The sequence below is a fragment of the Heptranchias perlo genome, chromosome 28 (genome assembly GCF_035084215.1).
Source record: "Heptranchias perlo isolate sHepPer1 chromosome 28, sHepPer1.hap1, whole genome shotgun sequence".
Taxonomy (NCBI): Eukaryota; Metazoa; Chordata; class Chondrichthyes; order Hexanchiformes; family Hexanchidae; genus Heptranchias; species Heptranchias perlo.
In genome coordinates this window covers 34,643,600-34,657,887 of record NC_090352.1, presented here as the reverse complement: position 1 = coordinate 34,657,887, position 14,288 = coordinate 34,643,600, and the positions used below count along the sequence as shown (strand labels likewise).

At 42.1% G+C, this 14,288-nt stretch overlaps 1 protein-coding gene across 1 annotated transcript in view; it reads right to left on the bottom strand.

Annotated features, from left to right (window-relative positions):
• Positions 1 to 13,843, bottom strand: part of rpa1 (replication protein A1) — a 57,939-nt gene extending 44,096 nt beyond the window's left edge. Inside the window, exons 1-7 of the mRNA XM_068008458.1 lie at positions 13,686 to 13,843; positions 10,619 to 10,666; positions 8,044 to 8,116; positions 5,711 to 5,819; positions 1,878 to 1,966; positions 1,075 to 1,158; positions 147 to 279 (exon numbers count right to left, since the gene is read on the bottom strand). Of these exons, the coding sequence (XP_067864559.1) occupies positions 147 to 279; positions 1,075 to 1,158; positions 1,878 to 1,966; positions 5,711 to 5,819; positions 8,044 to 8,116; positions 10,619 to 10,666; positions 13,686 to 13,718 (569 nt within the window). The 5' untranslated portion in view covers positions 13,719 to 13,843. The remainder of the gene's footprint in view (positions 1 to 146; positions 280 to 1,074; positions 1,159 to 1,877; positions 1,967 to 5,710; positions 5,820 to 8,043; positions 8,117 to 10,618; positions 10,667 to 13,685) is intronic.
• Positions 13,844 to 14,288: the final 445 nt, after the last annotated feature.

Here is a 14,288-nt window from a genome sequence, read left to right as displayed (position 1 = left end):
TGAAGAAATCTAGACGTACCGTTAACCTCAGAGGTAAACTGAACCCTAACCCAAGTGGCTGGCCAGTACACTCATAAGTAGGACCAAGCCACCCACCTACAATCATTCAATTTGAGACAAAACTAGAACAAGTTGAGCTCACTTACTTGGACTGGTAGGGGTTAAGGCAGGCGATGGGCACCACTTTTGCCTGTGATCCTCCAGTGGTGTTGGGTGTTCCTCTGATACCACTAGGTTTGTTTGATATCCTGCTCTCACTTTTTGCTGGGGCACTGTGGACTGCAGGATACAAAACTATAAGCGTGATATTTTGTGCACGAATACCACCCTTTCTTTCTTCTAACAGATGATACTAATACAAGCCTCTGGGCTGTTCATGGTCGATTTTACAAATTCACATTCAACAAAATTAAGTGTACTGAACAGCTAGAAGAATCGGAGCAAAAGACGACTTTTCTTTTTGAGATTGCCTCATTATCATTTACTAATTAGAATCATAGCACAGGAGGCAGCCATTCATGCAGACTCTCTCTCAAGAGCTATCCACTTACTCCCACTCCCTGCACTTGTAATTATTTCTTTTTCAAATACTTAAAAAAATGTTTTAAGTGAGGAGTTTGCACTTATTAGGGTTAGGCTCCAAAATGTCCGCTAACCTTTTTAGAAAAAGAAAAGAGTTCCAGCATTTGTACCATTACAACCATAAGTCAGCATTTAAAAAGCACCTATGTCAGGTACTAAGTTAAAAGAGCTAAGCAGTCTCAACCCAATTTAAATTGTAAACAATTTTACAACGATTTTATTTTTAATCCCACAAGCTTTCGGGGGCTTTCCCCTTCCTCAGGCAGTGTGATAATTTAAATTGAGCAGGAGCCTATAGTATAAAATTATTCCAATTGTGCTACCCATTAATTCAGCATAAGCCAGTTAAATCTCATGAATAAGCCAGGATAAATAGCGTAGCAATTGGAAACATCACACCAGTGAAGTAGCAAGTGCTTGGGAAACCATTAAGGAAGCCATACACTTCACCCAATGTATACCTACGAGGAGCTTGACACCATAATTTCTCACCTGAAGCAGCATCTGATGCATAGCCATTTGGCACTGGCCTGACTGTTGATGGGTTTGCAACAGCAGCTGGCTGCTGTGTCTGACCTGTGTAAATCAAAAATTAAAACGTTGATAACTACATAAATTTGGAATTAAATCACTTATTCTCAGCCTTGCAGACACCAGCCATTTTGGGTCCAAAACTTTCCAAGAAAAAGGCAGCACTTTACTACTAACTGTAGATTTTCCTCACTTTAACTGAAAAGTGACAAAGGAGGGTAGAATACACACAAATCTCACCATGGCATTATTCAATCAGATATCTTCCTCCAAAAGCCGAGCTGGTTAAGTGCATAGCTGAACCATACAGATTTAGGAAATCCCAGGTTTGATGTCTGGTCTGTGCCATGATAGGTCATTTCTACCAGGAGGTTGCAGGGATACTACAATTAGCATTAGCATCCCTAGGATAGGGAAAGCAAAAAGGTTAAAGCTCCTCTCCTGTTCACCATCCCAGTAATTGCTGCACAAGCTACATGGGTGTGGACTGTGGGTAGAAATGGTATTACTCCACACACTCAATTATCCCGGAGACATTCCAATGTCTGGGCTAGCCACTTGGGTGAAGTACCAGAATATATCCACAGAACCATACCTAGCAAGGAGTCAGTGCTTTCAGGAGGCGGGGAGGGAACTATATTACTGAGAGGGAAAAAAAAATAGAAAAATGAAAGCTCAACTTAATTTATGATTTTTTTTGCATACATATACACCTATATTACAAATAAAATTATGTGGTAAAAGCTCTATTAGATGACACTTACCTTCATTGATTGGCACTGGATTACCAATCTTCCCATTCACCTGATCAGCTGTTTTGACAACTTTCAAGTCAACAATAACCACTGCACGTCTAGAACGGAAACAAATCAAGCATATTAATGACCTTTTGTTTAACCTACTAAATTACTAATATTTGAATTATATGGATAGTCACACATTTTGCCACATCCCAGCAAGAGAGAGACAACCCAATTTACAGCAAAATATTGAAATCCTTTGATAAGATATAGCCTCCTCCAAATTATAACTACTTTAGAGCAATGTGAATTTTTTTTAATGAAACTTGGCACTTCGATATAGGTTTCTTGCAGGAAATTATATGGTAGCAATTTAATGGAATAGGTTTGACAAATCGGAGGAAGGTAATTTAAGAAAAGTCAAACGAACCTCATACCATTAGCAATGTTAACTTACTAGTTAAATCTCTTGTGGTATTGCCCACAGTAAGACAAAGGATACGGTCAGTCATTTATGTGTCCCCAATGCCCTGGTGAAGCCATCCACGTTGCTTTCATTAAATGGACTTGTCTGCTGCTCCCCCCATTGCTACCCTCTTCCGCCATCTCACTCGACCACTGCCGAGCTAGCACGTTGTGACTCAACTGCTGCCTCACAAGCATAATACTTTCTGTCCTATATCGTCCATGTGCTGCCAGCTGTGTACTGTACCCCTTAACACTCGTGTCCTCCCCCCCAAAACACTGATCCATTGTCCTCCATAGCATCCCTCCAGCCCAGAGATCCAACTCCTGTCCAACCTCCAACACACGACATTCCTTATGCGACTGGAAGCATGTAATTACAATGTGGCAAGCTTTCCATTATATAAACATAGAAATTCATTAATGGAAAAGGTTGACAGGAAGTGTGTACAGATACAAGATTTTTAATATAAAAGCAAGAAAGCAAGAAAGAAAGAAAGAAAGAAAACCAAAAAATTAGTCAGACTGAGCAAAAAAAACTTGTATTCATATAACGCCTATCACCACCCCAGGATCTTTCAAAGGTCAATTATCGCACAGCAAGGTCCCACAAACAGCAATGAAATAAATGACCAGTTAATCTGTTTTAAAGTGGTGTTGGCCAGGACACTGGCAAGACTCCCTGCTCATTCTCAAATAGTGCAACCTGAGGGGGCAGATAGGGACTCTGTTTCATATCTCATCCAAAGGAGAGCACCTCCGACAGTGCAGCACTCCTCAGTATTGCACTGAAGTGTCAGCCAAGATTATGTTACTCAAGTCCTGGAGTGGGGCTTGAACCCACGATCATCTAACTCAGCTGTGAGAATATTACCACTGATCCAAATCTGGCCACTTGTAATTGGAGCTGGGACATTGTATCTTGTTCTGGTTTCAGGTATTCGGTCAACGACCAAATACAAATGGGTCACAGTACTGAAAAGACTCCTCGGTGAGGATTTGACTATTTTTATCCTCATTGTAGGCTGTTGTCTATTTTTGGGTTGTTCTCCCAATAGGGAATATTTTATACCACAGTTCTACAAGGCCAATAAGTAGTAAATGCTGTTCTAGAGCTGTGATCACATATTGAGCTGGGGATGCCAGACTGTCTTTATTAGCACTTGGGCATAATGATGTTAAGGACCTTCAGCAATAACTAATATGGGAGTAAACAAGATATGCAAACATGACCACTAAATCAGCTTACATTTAAGACTTTTGCTTTTCATTGCCGATCCTGTCTGACTCACTACCCTTGATTTTTCTAATCCGCCATTATTTTTAAAATACCATTTAAAATCTTGGCTCATATTTCTTCTCGTCTAGTGGAACTATTTTTGGACTTTGCAGTGTTGTACATTTATGTTCCTGTAAATATGCAAATGGAAGCATTGGTACAGCACTGTTAAGGGACCAGTTTCATAAAGAGCCTGAGGAATCATTAGATTGTGTATAATATTGGTGACACCTAACATGCACAGGGACCTTTTGTGATCAAGTAGGACAAACTTGCAACAAAATTGAGAAGTGTTATCCAACCAGTAAATAAAAGCAATTTGCAGTGTTAAATAGAACAATGTATATTTAATCTTTACGGGGGCATGCGAGGTTATGTGCTGTTTGGAATGGTGCATGGCAGCTAAAAAGAAAAACCGTTCCTTTTCTCATGTTTCAAATTGAGCTTGGATCCAGCACAAATTTGCTCATATGTACAGTGTATATTAGAGCTGGCTACAGGCATGGCTAGATTCAGCACTGGAGTGGGAAGAGTAGTAAGTCTCCATTGTCAGTGGTTCTTTGTAGTCCAATTCCAGGGCCCACTGTGCAGTCAAGAGAGAGATCACTACTCTTTCTGCATGATGGTGGATTCTTCAATCCTAAGTAATCTTTCTCCATTACAAGACTAGATATTGTACATAAAATGCAGCAAGACAGGTGTTGAGTTGAGAAGCTGAGCCAGTATCTACCTCTAAAAATGAAATGCTGCAGAACTTAACTTTCTTTCCCTTTCATGTTAGATAAACACACTGTAGTTGGGGAGTGTTGTATAAGGTATGGAGGTTGTCTTGGGGAGGGTGGGAATGGAAGAACAGGGTTCAGACAGTAAGAAAGCAATGAAAGAAGTTCAAATTCTCAATTATGCCAAATTGTGATGCAACCCTTGCATTAACAGTTGGCACAAGTAATCCACCAGTGAACTGGAGTGTTCACCCTTACAAATGAATGTTAGCATAAGTCCAAATGGACTGAAAATTGTTCAGTGAAATTTAGCCAAATAAAAAAAAAATCAATGTTATAGTGCCTGCTGTGGTTAATTAATTCCTGCTGCACTTAACAATTCCTCCATTGTAGTTTGTCTGCTGCAGAAGCCTGCCCCATCTTCAATTTATCTGAGGCTGGACAAGTCAAACCTCCACTCTAGCAGCTCCAGGGAATTTCAGGGTTGTTGAACACTCACACGATAGATCAGTCATGGATGCTACAATAAAGTTTGTACTTTTGTTGCCAATTCTTAGCTACTCTCAGAAAAAGGCTCATAATTTTAAAAAAAAATATGAATGGCTGGGACTGGTTCACTATTTTCTCCTGTTATTTGACCGCATCACGCGGTTAAGCCAAGACTATATTTCCAGTGCTAACTAAAAGACACGAAATGTGGTGCTTGCCTGCAGAACTGACCAGAAAGAACTTGCGTTTATACAGTGCCTTTCACAATCTCAGGACGCCCAAAGGCACTTTACAGCCAATTAGGTACTCACTGTTTTGATGTTGGGAAATGCGGCAGCCTATTTACGTACAGCAAGATCCCAATCAGCAATGAGATAATGATCAGATAATCTGTTTCAGCGATGTAGGTTGAGGGATAAACATCGGCCAGGACTCCCCAGTCTTCTTCGAAGTGTCGGGAGATCTTTTACATCCACCAGAGAAGGCAGACAGGGCCTCGGTTTAACGTCTCATCCGACAGTGCAGCACTCCCTCAGTACTGCACTGAGGTGTCAGCCTAGATGATGAGCTCAAGTGTCTGGAGCTGGACTTGATGCCACAACTGACTCAGGAGGTGAGAGTTCAACCACTGAGCTTTGGGACATCCTAAGGGCATGAAATGTGCTACATAAATGCAAGTTCTTTCTTTTAACCTATTCTCTGAGTGAATCCATATGCAAGGTCTCTGCCAATCTTCTCTTCTTTGCTGTTCTTGAATCAGTGTATTTATCACTCACCCTCCAATTTTCTCCTCCTCGAGCCCAGGTGAGAAGTGCTCCTTATATAGGGAAAGCCTCTACCATTTTAAACATTAATGCATTTTTCACTGCTCACAAATACCAGTCATAATCTACGCATCATACCTTCCATCCTTCATTGTATTACAGATGAACCGGTTGATCTGGCAGATGCAGTTTACTGCAATAAGGCCCTGATCGCCCATGTAGTTCAGCTGAGTTGCAAGCAGGAAAGCTGAAAGAACAAGGATTTTATTTTAATTGATCGTATCAATGCTTAATATCTTATATCCTAACACTGTGTATAAGCTTTTGTCTCACTAACATTTCAGGGGTACCTCTCACCACTCATCAATTCATCAAATCCCAATACAATACACTTTTCAAATAATACTGTGCAGTGATTATATCGGTTGAAGAGTTTTTATAGTATAATGACAGCATTGGATAGAAGATTTTGGCTAATTATTATTTTTCTAGTATTTCCAAGTATTAGCAGATAAATGTTCCTGCAATTCATTAATTAACAATTAAACTTCCCAACAATGCAAATTCCTCCATGCAGCATTTCTTTTTGACGAAGTATTGGTTACAAATGATACCTTATAATGAACACAGTCCTATTTTTCTTTGGAGTCTTGCAGAGCACCAGTCTCCAACTTAAAAAAGGTTGGCAATGACAACAACTACTTGCATTTATATATACCGTTAACGTATAAAACCATCCCAAGGTACTTCACAACGGTGAAATCAGAAAAGTGGACACCGAGTCAAAAGAGGTTTTAGGAAACTTGGTTAAAGAGGTAGCGTTAAGGAAGGACTTAAAGGAAGAATGGGAGGTAGAGGCGGGAGGGAATTCCAGAGCTTGAGGCTTAGGCGGTTGAAGGCAACGCCACCAATGGTGGGGCGAATGGGGGTTCGCAAGAGGCCAGAATCAGTGGCAAGGAGAGTTTTGTTGGGGGGGAGGGAGGGTTTGTTGAGGTTACAGACATACAGAGATAGGGAGGGGCAAGGCCATGAAAGGACTTAAACACGAGGATGAGAATTTTACATTTGAGTCGTTGGGGAACCAGCGGCCAAATGTAGGTCAGCAAGGTCAGAAGCGATGTGAGTGAGACTAAGTACAGGATAGAACATGGGTTAAGGCAAGCAATGTTAGAGGTGGAAGTAGGCATTCTTTGCGATGGAGAGGATATGGGGTCAGAAGCTCAACTCGGGGTTGAATAGGACACCAAGATTGCGAATAGTCCAGTTCAGCCTGAGACAACGGCTGTGGAACAGGATGGAATCAGCGGTGAGGGTACAGAGTTTGTGGCGGGACCGAAGTCTTCAGTCTTCCCAATGTTTAACTGGATGAAATTACAGCTCATCCAACACTGGATATTGAACCAGTGCACATTAACAATGCAAGTTGATGCTCTCTTTGGCAAACACTGGGAGCTCACTGTACAATATTGCCTCTCAGCAACATTATCTGCAAACATGGTGTTCCCTTCCATATGTATACTGATGACTTCCAACTATACCTCAACTCCACAACTGCTGCTGCCCACCAAACATCAAGTAGTGGATAGGCCTGAATTTCCTCCAGCTAAACATTCGTAAGTTCAAAGCTAATTAATTCAAACCCTAAAGTCCACACCCTTGCCCTCAGTTACTCGGTCAGGCTAAACTTGACCATGTTCAACCTTAGTACTCTGCTCAATTTGGGAGTTGAATTTCAAACATCCAGTTATCACCAAAACCATCTATTTCCACTGCCAAAATATATCACCTATTTCGTCCCGACTGCACTCCCACCATTGCTGAAACTTCATCCACATCTGTCACCTCAAGTTAGATTTTTCAAACTTGAAGGTTCCACAGAACACAAATTCCAACTCACTGAGATCTCCACCCCCCCCCAACCTATTTTACCCCTCGCAAAAAAATTATATTCACCTATCACCCCAGTCCCTATCGAGCTGTGGCTCATCCTCCAGTGCAATGATTTCAAAATTGTTGTTTACAAATCCCTCCATGCTGCATCTGCAGCCCGCTCCTGCCCCATGTTCGAGCTCACAACCTCTGCTCTTTTTGGCTTGGACTGCTGCATGCTTCGTCTCCTCCACCCTGCTCCACTCCAAGGCTGTCAGTCATCACTGTTCTGTACTCAAATTACACAAAAAAAAACGCTTCTGAGCTCGGCACATTTCTCCCCTTCTTCAAAGGCCTCCTCAAAACCTACCTCTGCAGGCACACTTTCAGTCACTTCTCAATTCCTACCCTGTGAAGTGTCTTCTCATTATGTTAAAAGCATCATATAAGTGCTAGTAGTAGTTCCAGTTTAAAATTGCAGGAGCAAATCTACGCTCCATTATTAGCATGCTAATATGTTGCATAAAATTCAATGAACTGGTTGAGCAATTAGATCATTTTTAGTTAGCTAATACAAACAAATTCTGCTCTGCAATACTTACATGACAGTGTATGGATTCCATCACTCATTAGTACACGATACCTTGGGGGCCCATTTGTAATTCGTCGGATACTCTATATAAAACAAGATAAACTGGTTATATGGCAGAAGCAATATTGGCTGTAAATAACAACAATGTATTACGATTGATTTGTGCGAGAGTAAGCAGAAGGGGCCCTTTCCAGTTTGCATATTCATCCAAACTAACAGGGATCACCAAAACTTCAACAATGGCAACACTGTGTTGGACCCCGATTTGGAGCCCGCAGGCTAGAATCACAGTTTAAGGTCTATATTCCCATCGGTGACGTTTCAGCTGCTTTGAACCAGCCCATTCTGTTGAGCTATCTATGGTAGCAGGGAAAGAATATGAAAATAAATGAACAGATTCCCACAGAAGAGGAACAAAAGCAACACCCACACCCTGCTCAGTTGACCACAGAAGATCTGCAGCAACAAAGCCAAGGAGCTATCAATTTTAAAAAAAATTAAACCAGAGGATATTATGTCAAATACTTTTAAAAACCTCTGGATGTCTCCGTAATATTTTGCAACTAAACAGAGATCAATTGGCATAACAGTGCCCACAATTATTAACATGGCACATTTCAAGCAGACCCAGGTGTTTTTCTACAGGGGTAACAGAACATAAAGAAAAAAAAACACACTGGGCTGCTCAAGAGCCCCAAGTAGGAGTGTCAAGAGAACCACTGGCAGTGGGCTGAGAGTAGTTTGCCTCCTCACCTTTTTGCCTATGAATAGTATGATAGTACATTTATGTACTATCATACTATTCAGAGAACTGGAACACATAACTAATATTTTACGACAAAAATTCTTTTTCCATATAGGAGTTCACCTCACCAAAAAGTGGGAATAAGTTAGCAACAGGTTATAAGGAGAGCAAATGATTTGCCGTGATAAGTGGTGTACGATTGTTCACACACTCAGAAACCAGTATTTTCATTACTTCTGGGGCTTGTTTTATGCAAATCTGCTGTACTCAGGCTGCAAATCATGTTGCATGATTAAGTGGATTAAGCCCACGGCAAGGAATCACTAAAGAGACTACACGATAATATCAACAAGTTCCATCCCACCATCAAGCTCACCATGGACTACTCCTCAGAATCAGTTTCTTTCTTGGACACACGAATCTCCATCAAAGACGGGCACCTCAGCACCTCACTCTACCGCAAGCCCACAGACAACCTCACGATGCTCCACTTTTCCAGCTTCCACCCTAACCACGTCAAAGAGGCCATCCCCTACGGACAGGCCCTGCGAATACACAGGGTCTGCTCAGACAAGGAGGAACGCGATGAACACCTACAGACGCTGAAAGACGCCCTAGTAAGAACGGGATATGACGCTCGACTCATCGATCGACAGTTCCGACGGGCCACAGCAAAAAATCGCGTAGACCTCCTCAGGAGACTAACACGGGACGCAACCAACAGAGTACCCTTTGTCGTCCAGTACTTCCCCGGAGCGGAGAAACTACGCCATGTTCTCCGCAGCCTTCAACATGTCATCAATGACGACGAACACCTCGCTATGGCCATCCCCACACCTCCACTACTCGCCTTTAAACAGCCACCCAACCTCAAACAGACCATCGTTCGCAGCAAATTACCTAGCTTTCAAGAGAACAGCGTCCACGACACCACACAACCCTGCCACGGTAACCTCTGCAAGACATGCCAGATCATCGACACAGATACCACCATCACACGAGAGGACACCACCCACCAGGTGCATGGTTCATACTCCTGTGACTCGGCCAACGTTGTCTACCTCATACGTTGCAGGAAAGGATGCCCCAGAGCATGGTACATTGGCGAGACCATGCAGACGCTGAGACAACGGATGAACGGACACCGCGCAACAATCGCTAAACAGGAGGGTTCCCTCCCAGTCGGGGAACACTTCAGCAGTCATGGACATTCATCCACCGACCTTCGGGTAAGCGTACTCCAAGGCGGCCTTCGAGACACACGACAACGCAAAATCGTCGAGCAGAAATTGATAGCCAAGTTCCGCACCCATGAGGACGGCCTCAACCGGGATCTTGGGTTCATGTCACGCTACATGTTACCCCACCAGCGAACAAATGTTATCTGTTTTTAATATAACGGGTCAGTTGCTGTCTTTTCTATGTTTCAACCTCTCTATCTCTGTTTTGTTTTGTTTGTTGTTTTTTTTTGGTGATTTGTATATTCTGAGACCTGGCAGGTAACACCTGTCTGTCTGCACACTGATTGCCTTGGCAACGGGCAGTTGAAAAAACTGTCTGTAATCACCAAGCATTGTTCTGTGAATTATAAATGCGATTTCATTTCGAGGATTTCATTTAGTTCACCTGAGGAAGGAGGAAGCCTCCGAAAGCTTGTGAATTTAAAATAAAATTGCTGGACTATAACTTGGTGTTGTAAAATTGTTTACAATTGTCAATCCCAGTCCATCACCGGCATCTCCACATCATGATTAAGTGGAGACATTTACATGCTGTGCCATGCCAAATCAGTTGACCTAATTATAAGGCAGTAACATGCAACAGAAAATAAGATACTTACAATAACTTGTAAAAGTGGCTGTGAAGGAGTTCCTCCTTGAACTATTGACTGTAAAACAAGTTGAAGAGTTATTATTTATCAAGAGATGTGAGTTTATAATCCATGTGGAAAAAGAACAAAGTCCTTTGAGTCACCATTAAGATGGGCCTTTAAGCGCAAACTGAAAAGGGAGTTTGTAACATGAGATTATTCATAAACATTACATTTCAGTGTTGAAGGTGCTGCAGCATTTATTATCCAGTTCGGAAGGCCCTGGCCACCCTTGAGCGCCTCCCCACCTCCCCCAAATCCACATCATCAGGATTCAGGTTGCAGACATGAATCGAAGTCTTATCATTGCATGCCACTGCAAATCGGGGCATTAAAAACTATTGCACTACTGCTCCTTTCATTTTCACAAGTATCTGGATTTTCAATGTTAACAGAAGCATGAAATTAAGTAAAAAATTGTGCCTAAATGCTCTAATTAGAATTCAAAATTACATTTTATGATTCCCATTTAGATTGCATTCTCTAAAGAATTGTTTTGACATTTTCCTACAGTAAAGTTAGGTACATTTTCAGTTTTTTTACACTAGGCATACTACTTGAGTTCAGAATGAATGATCACTCCCATAAGCAGACTTCACATCCCCTACAAACTGCACAGAATGTTTTTATCTGCCCAATGTCTAGGCAAATATAACGAGACCCAGATTTTGAACACAGAACTCTTGCCATTGTATTGCAGCTTAATAGAATATTTCACGTGCCACCGTGTGACCTCAGTGTCTTCAGTAGGCAGCTAAATATATGCTTTCAGACCGAGGTTTGGGCTATAAACCAACTGACAAATTTATTTAACACTAAACAAGATAATAAACAGTGTTCTATACAAACAGAATACATAACAGTAGTCAATCTTCTCAAAATGTCAAAATAACAATGTCTCTTCTCTCGTGCTACCTCTCAGCAAAACATTCATCCTTGAAGCATGGTCATAGTGGAATTCTACTGCAAAGCTAGATTTAGTTCAGTCTCCATGCTGGTTTTAAACCCCCTCACTGACTGACTAGCAAAGTTAGACGTGGATGCATCATTCAACATCCTTTCAAGGCATTCTGACAAAAGGCATCTCTCAATTACATTAGATCAACCTTATTCACAGGTTGTCAATTACAAAAAATGTTTGCCCACACATCTGTCATTACTGTAAAATTGAAAAGAAATCCCTCAGTCCGTCTATACCTGATCAAATTGAACAGAATGACATAAAACAGCAAGAAGTCAAGCAGGGCTTATTTGGAACAATAGATCTGAAGTGACCCTTCTGCATTGAAGACTGTACGGTGTATCCCTGTCGCTTGCAGCAACCCATATCAACACCGTGCACGTCACGACTGACAAGAAACCAATAAATGATGTAACACAAGATAAAAATGATGCACTTTTGTCACAATGTTTAATACAGTATGGTTATTTTAATGAGGAACTTCAATCCAAATTTAAACTGGGAACACCAAAGTAGTTTGGTGTCAAAGTTGATAAACGTAATGCATAGCTGCTTCATGAAGCAGTGCATCAAGTGCACCACCTTTCGTGGCTTCCTTGATTTGGTAATAAGTGACTCAGACCTCATACAGGGAATGGAAGTCATGGCAGCCTTGGGGACAGCAATCACAGAATGATCCAGTGCAACATGTGAGATTCTGAAATATTGAGGATCAAAAGAATTAAGGAATAGCTTAAGCAGACTAATTGGTGGGGGGGGGGGGGGGGGGGAAAGAGGGGTTAATTGAACACTTCACTACAGAACAAGTGGAACATCTTTAGACATGATGCAGAGCATAAATACATGGGATCAGCAAGCACAGGCTAAACAAGAGTGACCCTAAAAGTTGCTGATCATCATGAACTCATCTTTCTCTTTCAGATACTGACTAACCAATAGAACCACAGAAGTTTATATCACAGAATGAGCATATGCAGCCCATTGTATCTGTGCACACTCTTTGCTAAAGCAATCCAAAACTATTTACTGTTCTCCGACCATAACTGTGTTCCCTGACCTGACTCCCGCTCCAGCAACGTCTCGATTTTAAAATGTTCATCCTTGTTTTCAAATCCTTCCATGGCCTCATCCCTCCCTATTTCTGTAACCTCCTCCAGCCCTACAAACCTCCAAGATCTCTACACTCCTCAAATTCTGGCCTCTTGAGCATCCCCATTTTCATCGCTCCATGCCGCTTCAAGACTGCCGTGCCTTAAGCTGCCTAGGTCCTAAGCTCTGGAATTCCTTTCCTAAACCTCTCTGAATCTCCACCTCTCCTCCTTTAAGATACTCCTGAAAAACTATCTTTTTGACCAAGCGTTTGGTCACCTATCCTAATATCTCCTTACGTGGCTCAGTGTCAAATTTCATTTGATTATAGCTCCCGTGAAGCACCTTGGGATGTTTTACTGCAGTAAAAGCGCTATATAAATGCAAGTTGTTGTTTTTGCACCTTTGTGTGTGCAAATTGTCTGCCATGTTTACTGACATAACGTGGACATGGACTACTGACATAACAACTGACTGACTAGCAAAGTTAGACGTGGATGCATCATTCAACATCCTTTCAACTTCAAAAGTTCACTCACCTGTTATCGCTGTTTGGCACATTGGGAAGTCCTGTCTATCACTTAGATGTTCCAAGGGTTAATCTAATTCAACGCCAGCTATATTCTATTTTTAGTTGTATTATTTTAGCAGCCAAAGTAGTAAGTTTTTAAGGTTACAGCATTGGCTGAACCAAACTCTTGCTCTGCCAGTAGCTGCACATCTGGGGCCTGGAGCAGAGGCTTCCTTCAGCACCCCACAACCACTGATTATATACACACACCTCACTCTTTACAGCACCTTGCGGGAAAGAAACCCCAACATTTTTAGCTTTCAGTGCTTTTTTTTTGCGCTAACACACCGGCACATTTTACCAAGTATAAATTAAAAGAAAAACTGACTGCGACACGACCGGAAAGTTATACAAGGTAATGGTGAAAATAAAACAACCGGAGCGGATTTCATGAGGTAAACATGCTGCGTACGCACCGCTATAGCTCCTTCCGTCAGTGTAGTCGCCATTCTCTGCCCGGTTTGAACTCCTCTCGTTCCAAACGGACTTAAATTATTTCGATTCGCGCTCACTTTTACTCTGGCGCCAAAATAACACCACGCAAGCTCAGAACTGTCCGGCGGCACCGTTACTGGCAACGCGCAGGCGCAGTAAGCTTTCTAGCCTGGGAGGTCGGCTTCATTTCCTTCGTTGCGCATGTGCGGTGCCAGTACATTGCGAGTGGAACGTACGTTGAGGAGAAGGAGGCGGGCGATGCGTGAGACGTTCGCTTCACACCACGTATGATCCGAGAGGGGGATGGATGTGAGTTTAAAGAGGGCTTTTTGCGAATTCACGATTTTCATTACTCCACCATTGGTGGCCCTGCCTTCAGCTGCCTAGGCCCTAAGCTCTGGAATTCCCTTTCAAAACCTCCCTCCTTCTTTAAGACGTTCCTTAAAACCTACCTGGTTGACCCTGACCTAATATCTCCTTATGTGGCTCAGTGTCAAATTTTGTTTGATAATGCTCCTGCCAAGCAGCTTGGGATGTTTTACTATGTTAAAGGCACTAGATAAATGCAAGTTGTTATTGTCTAA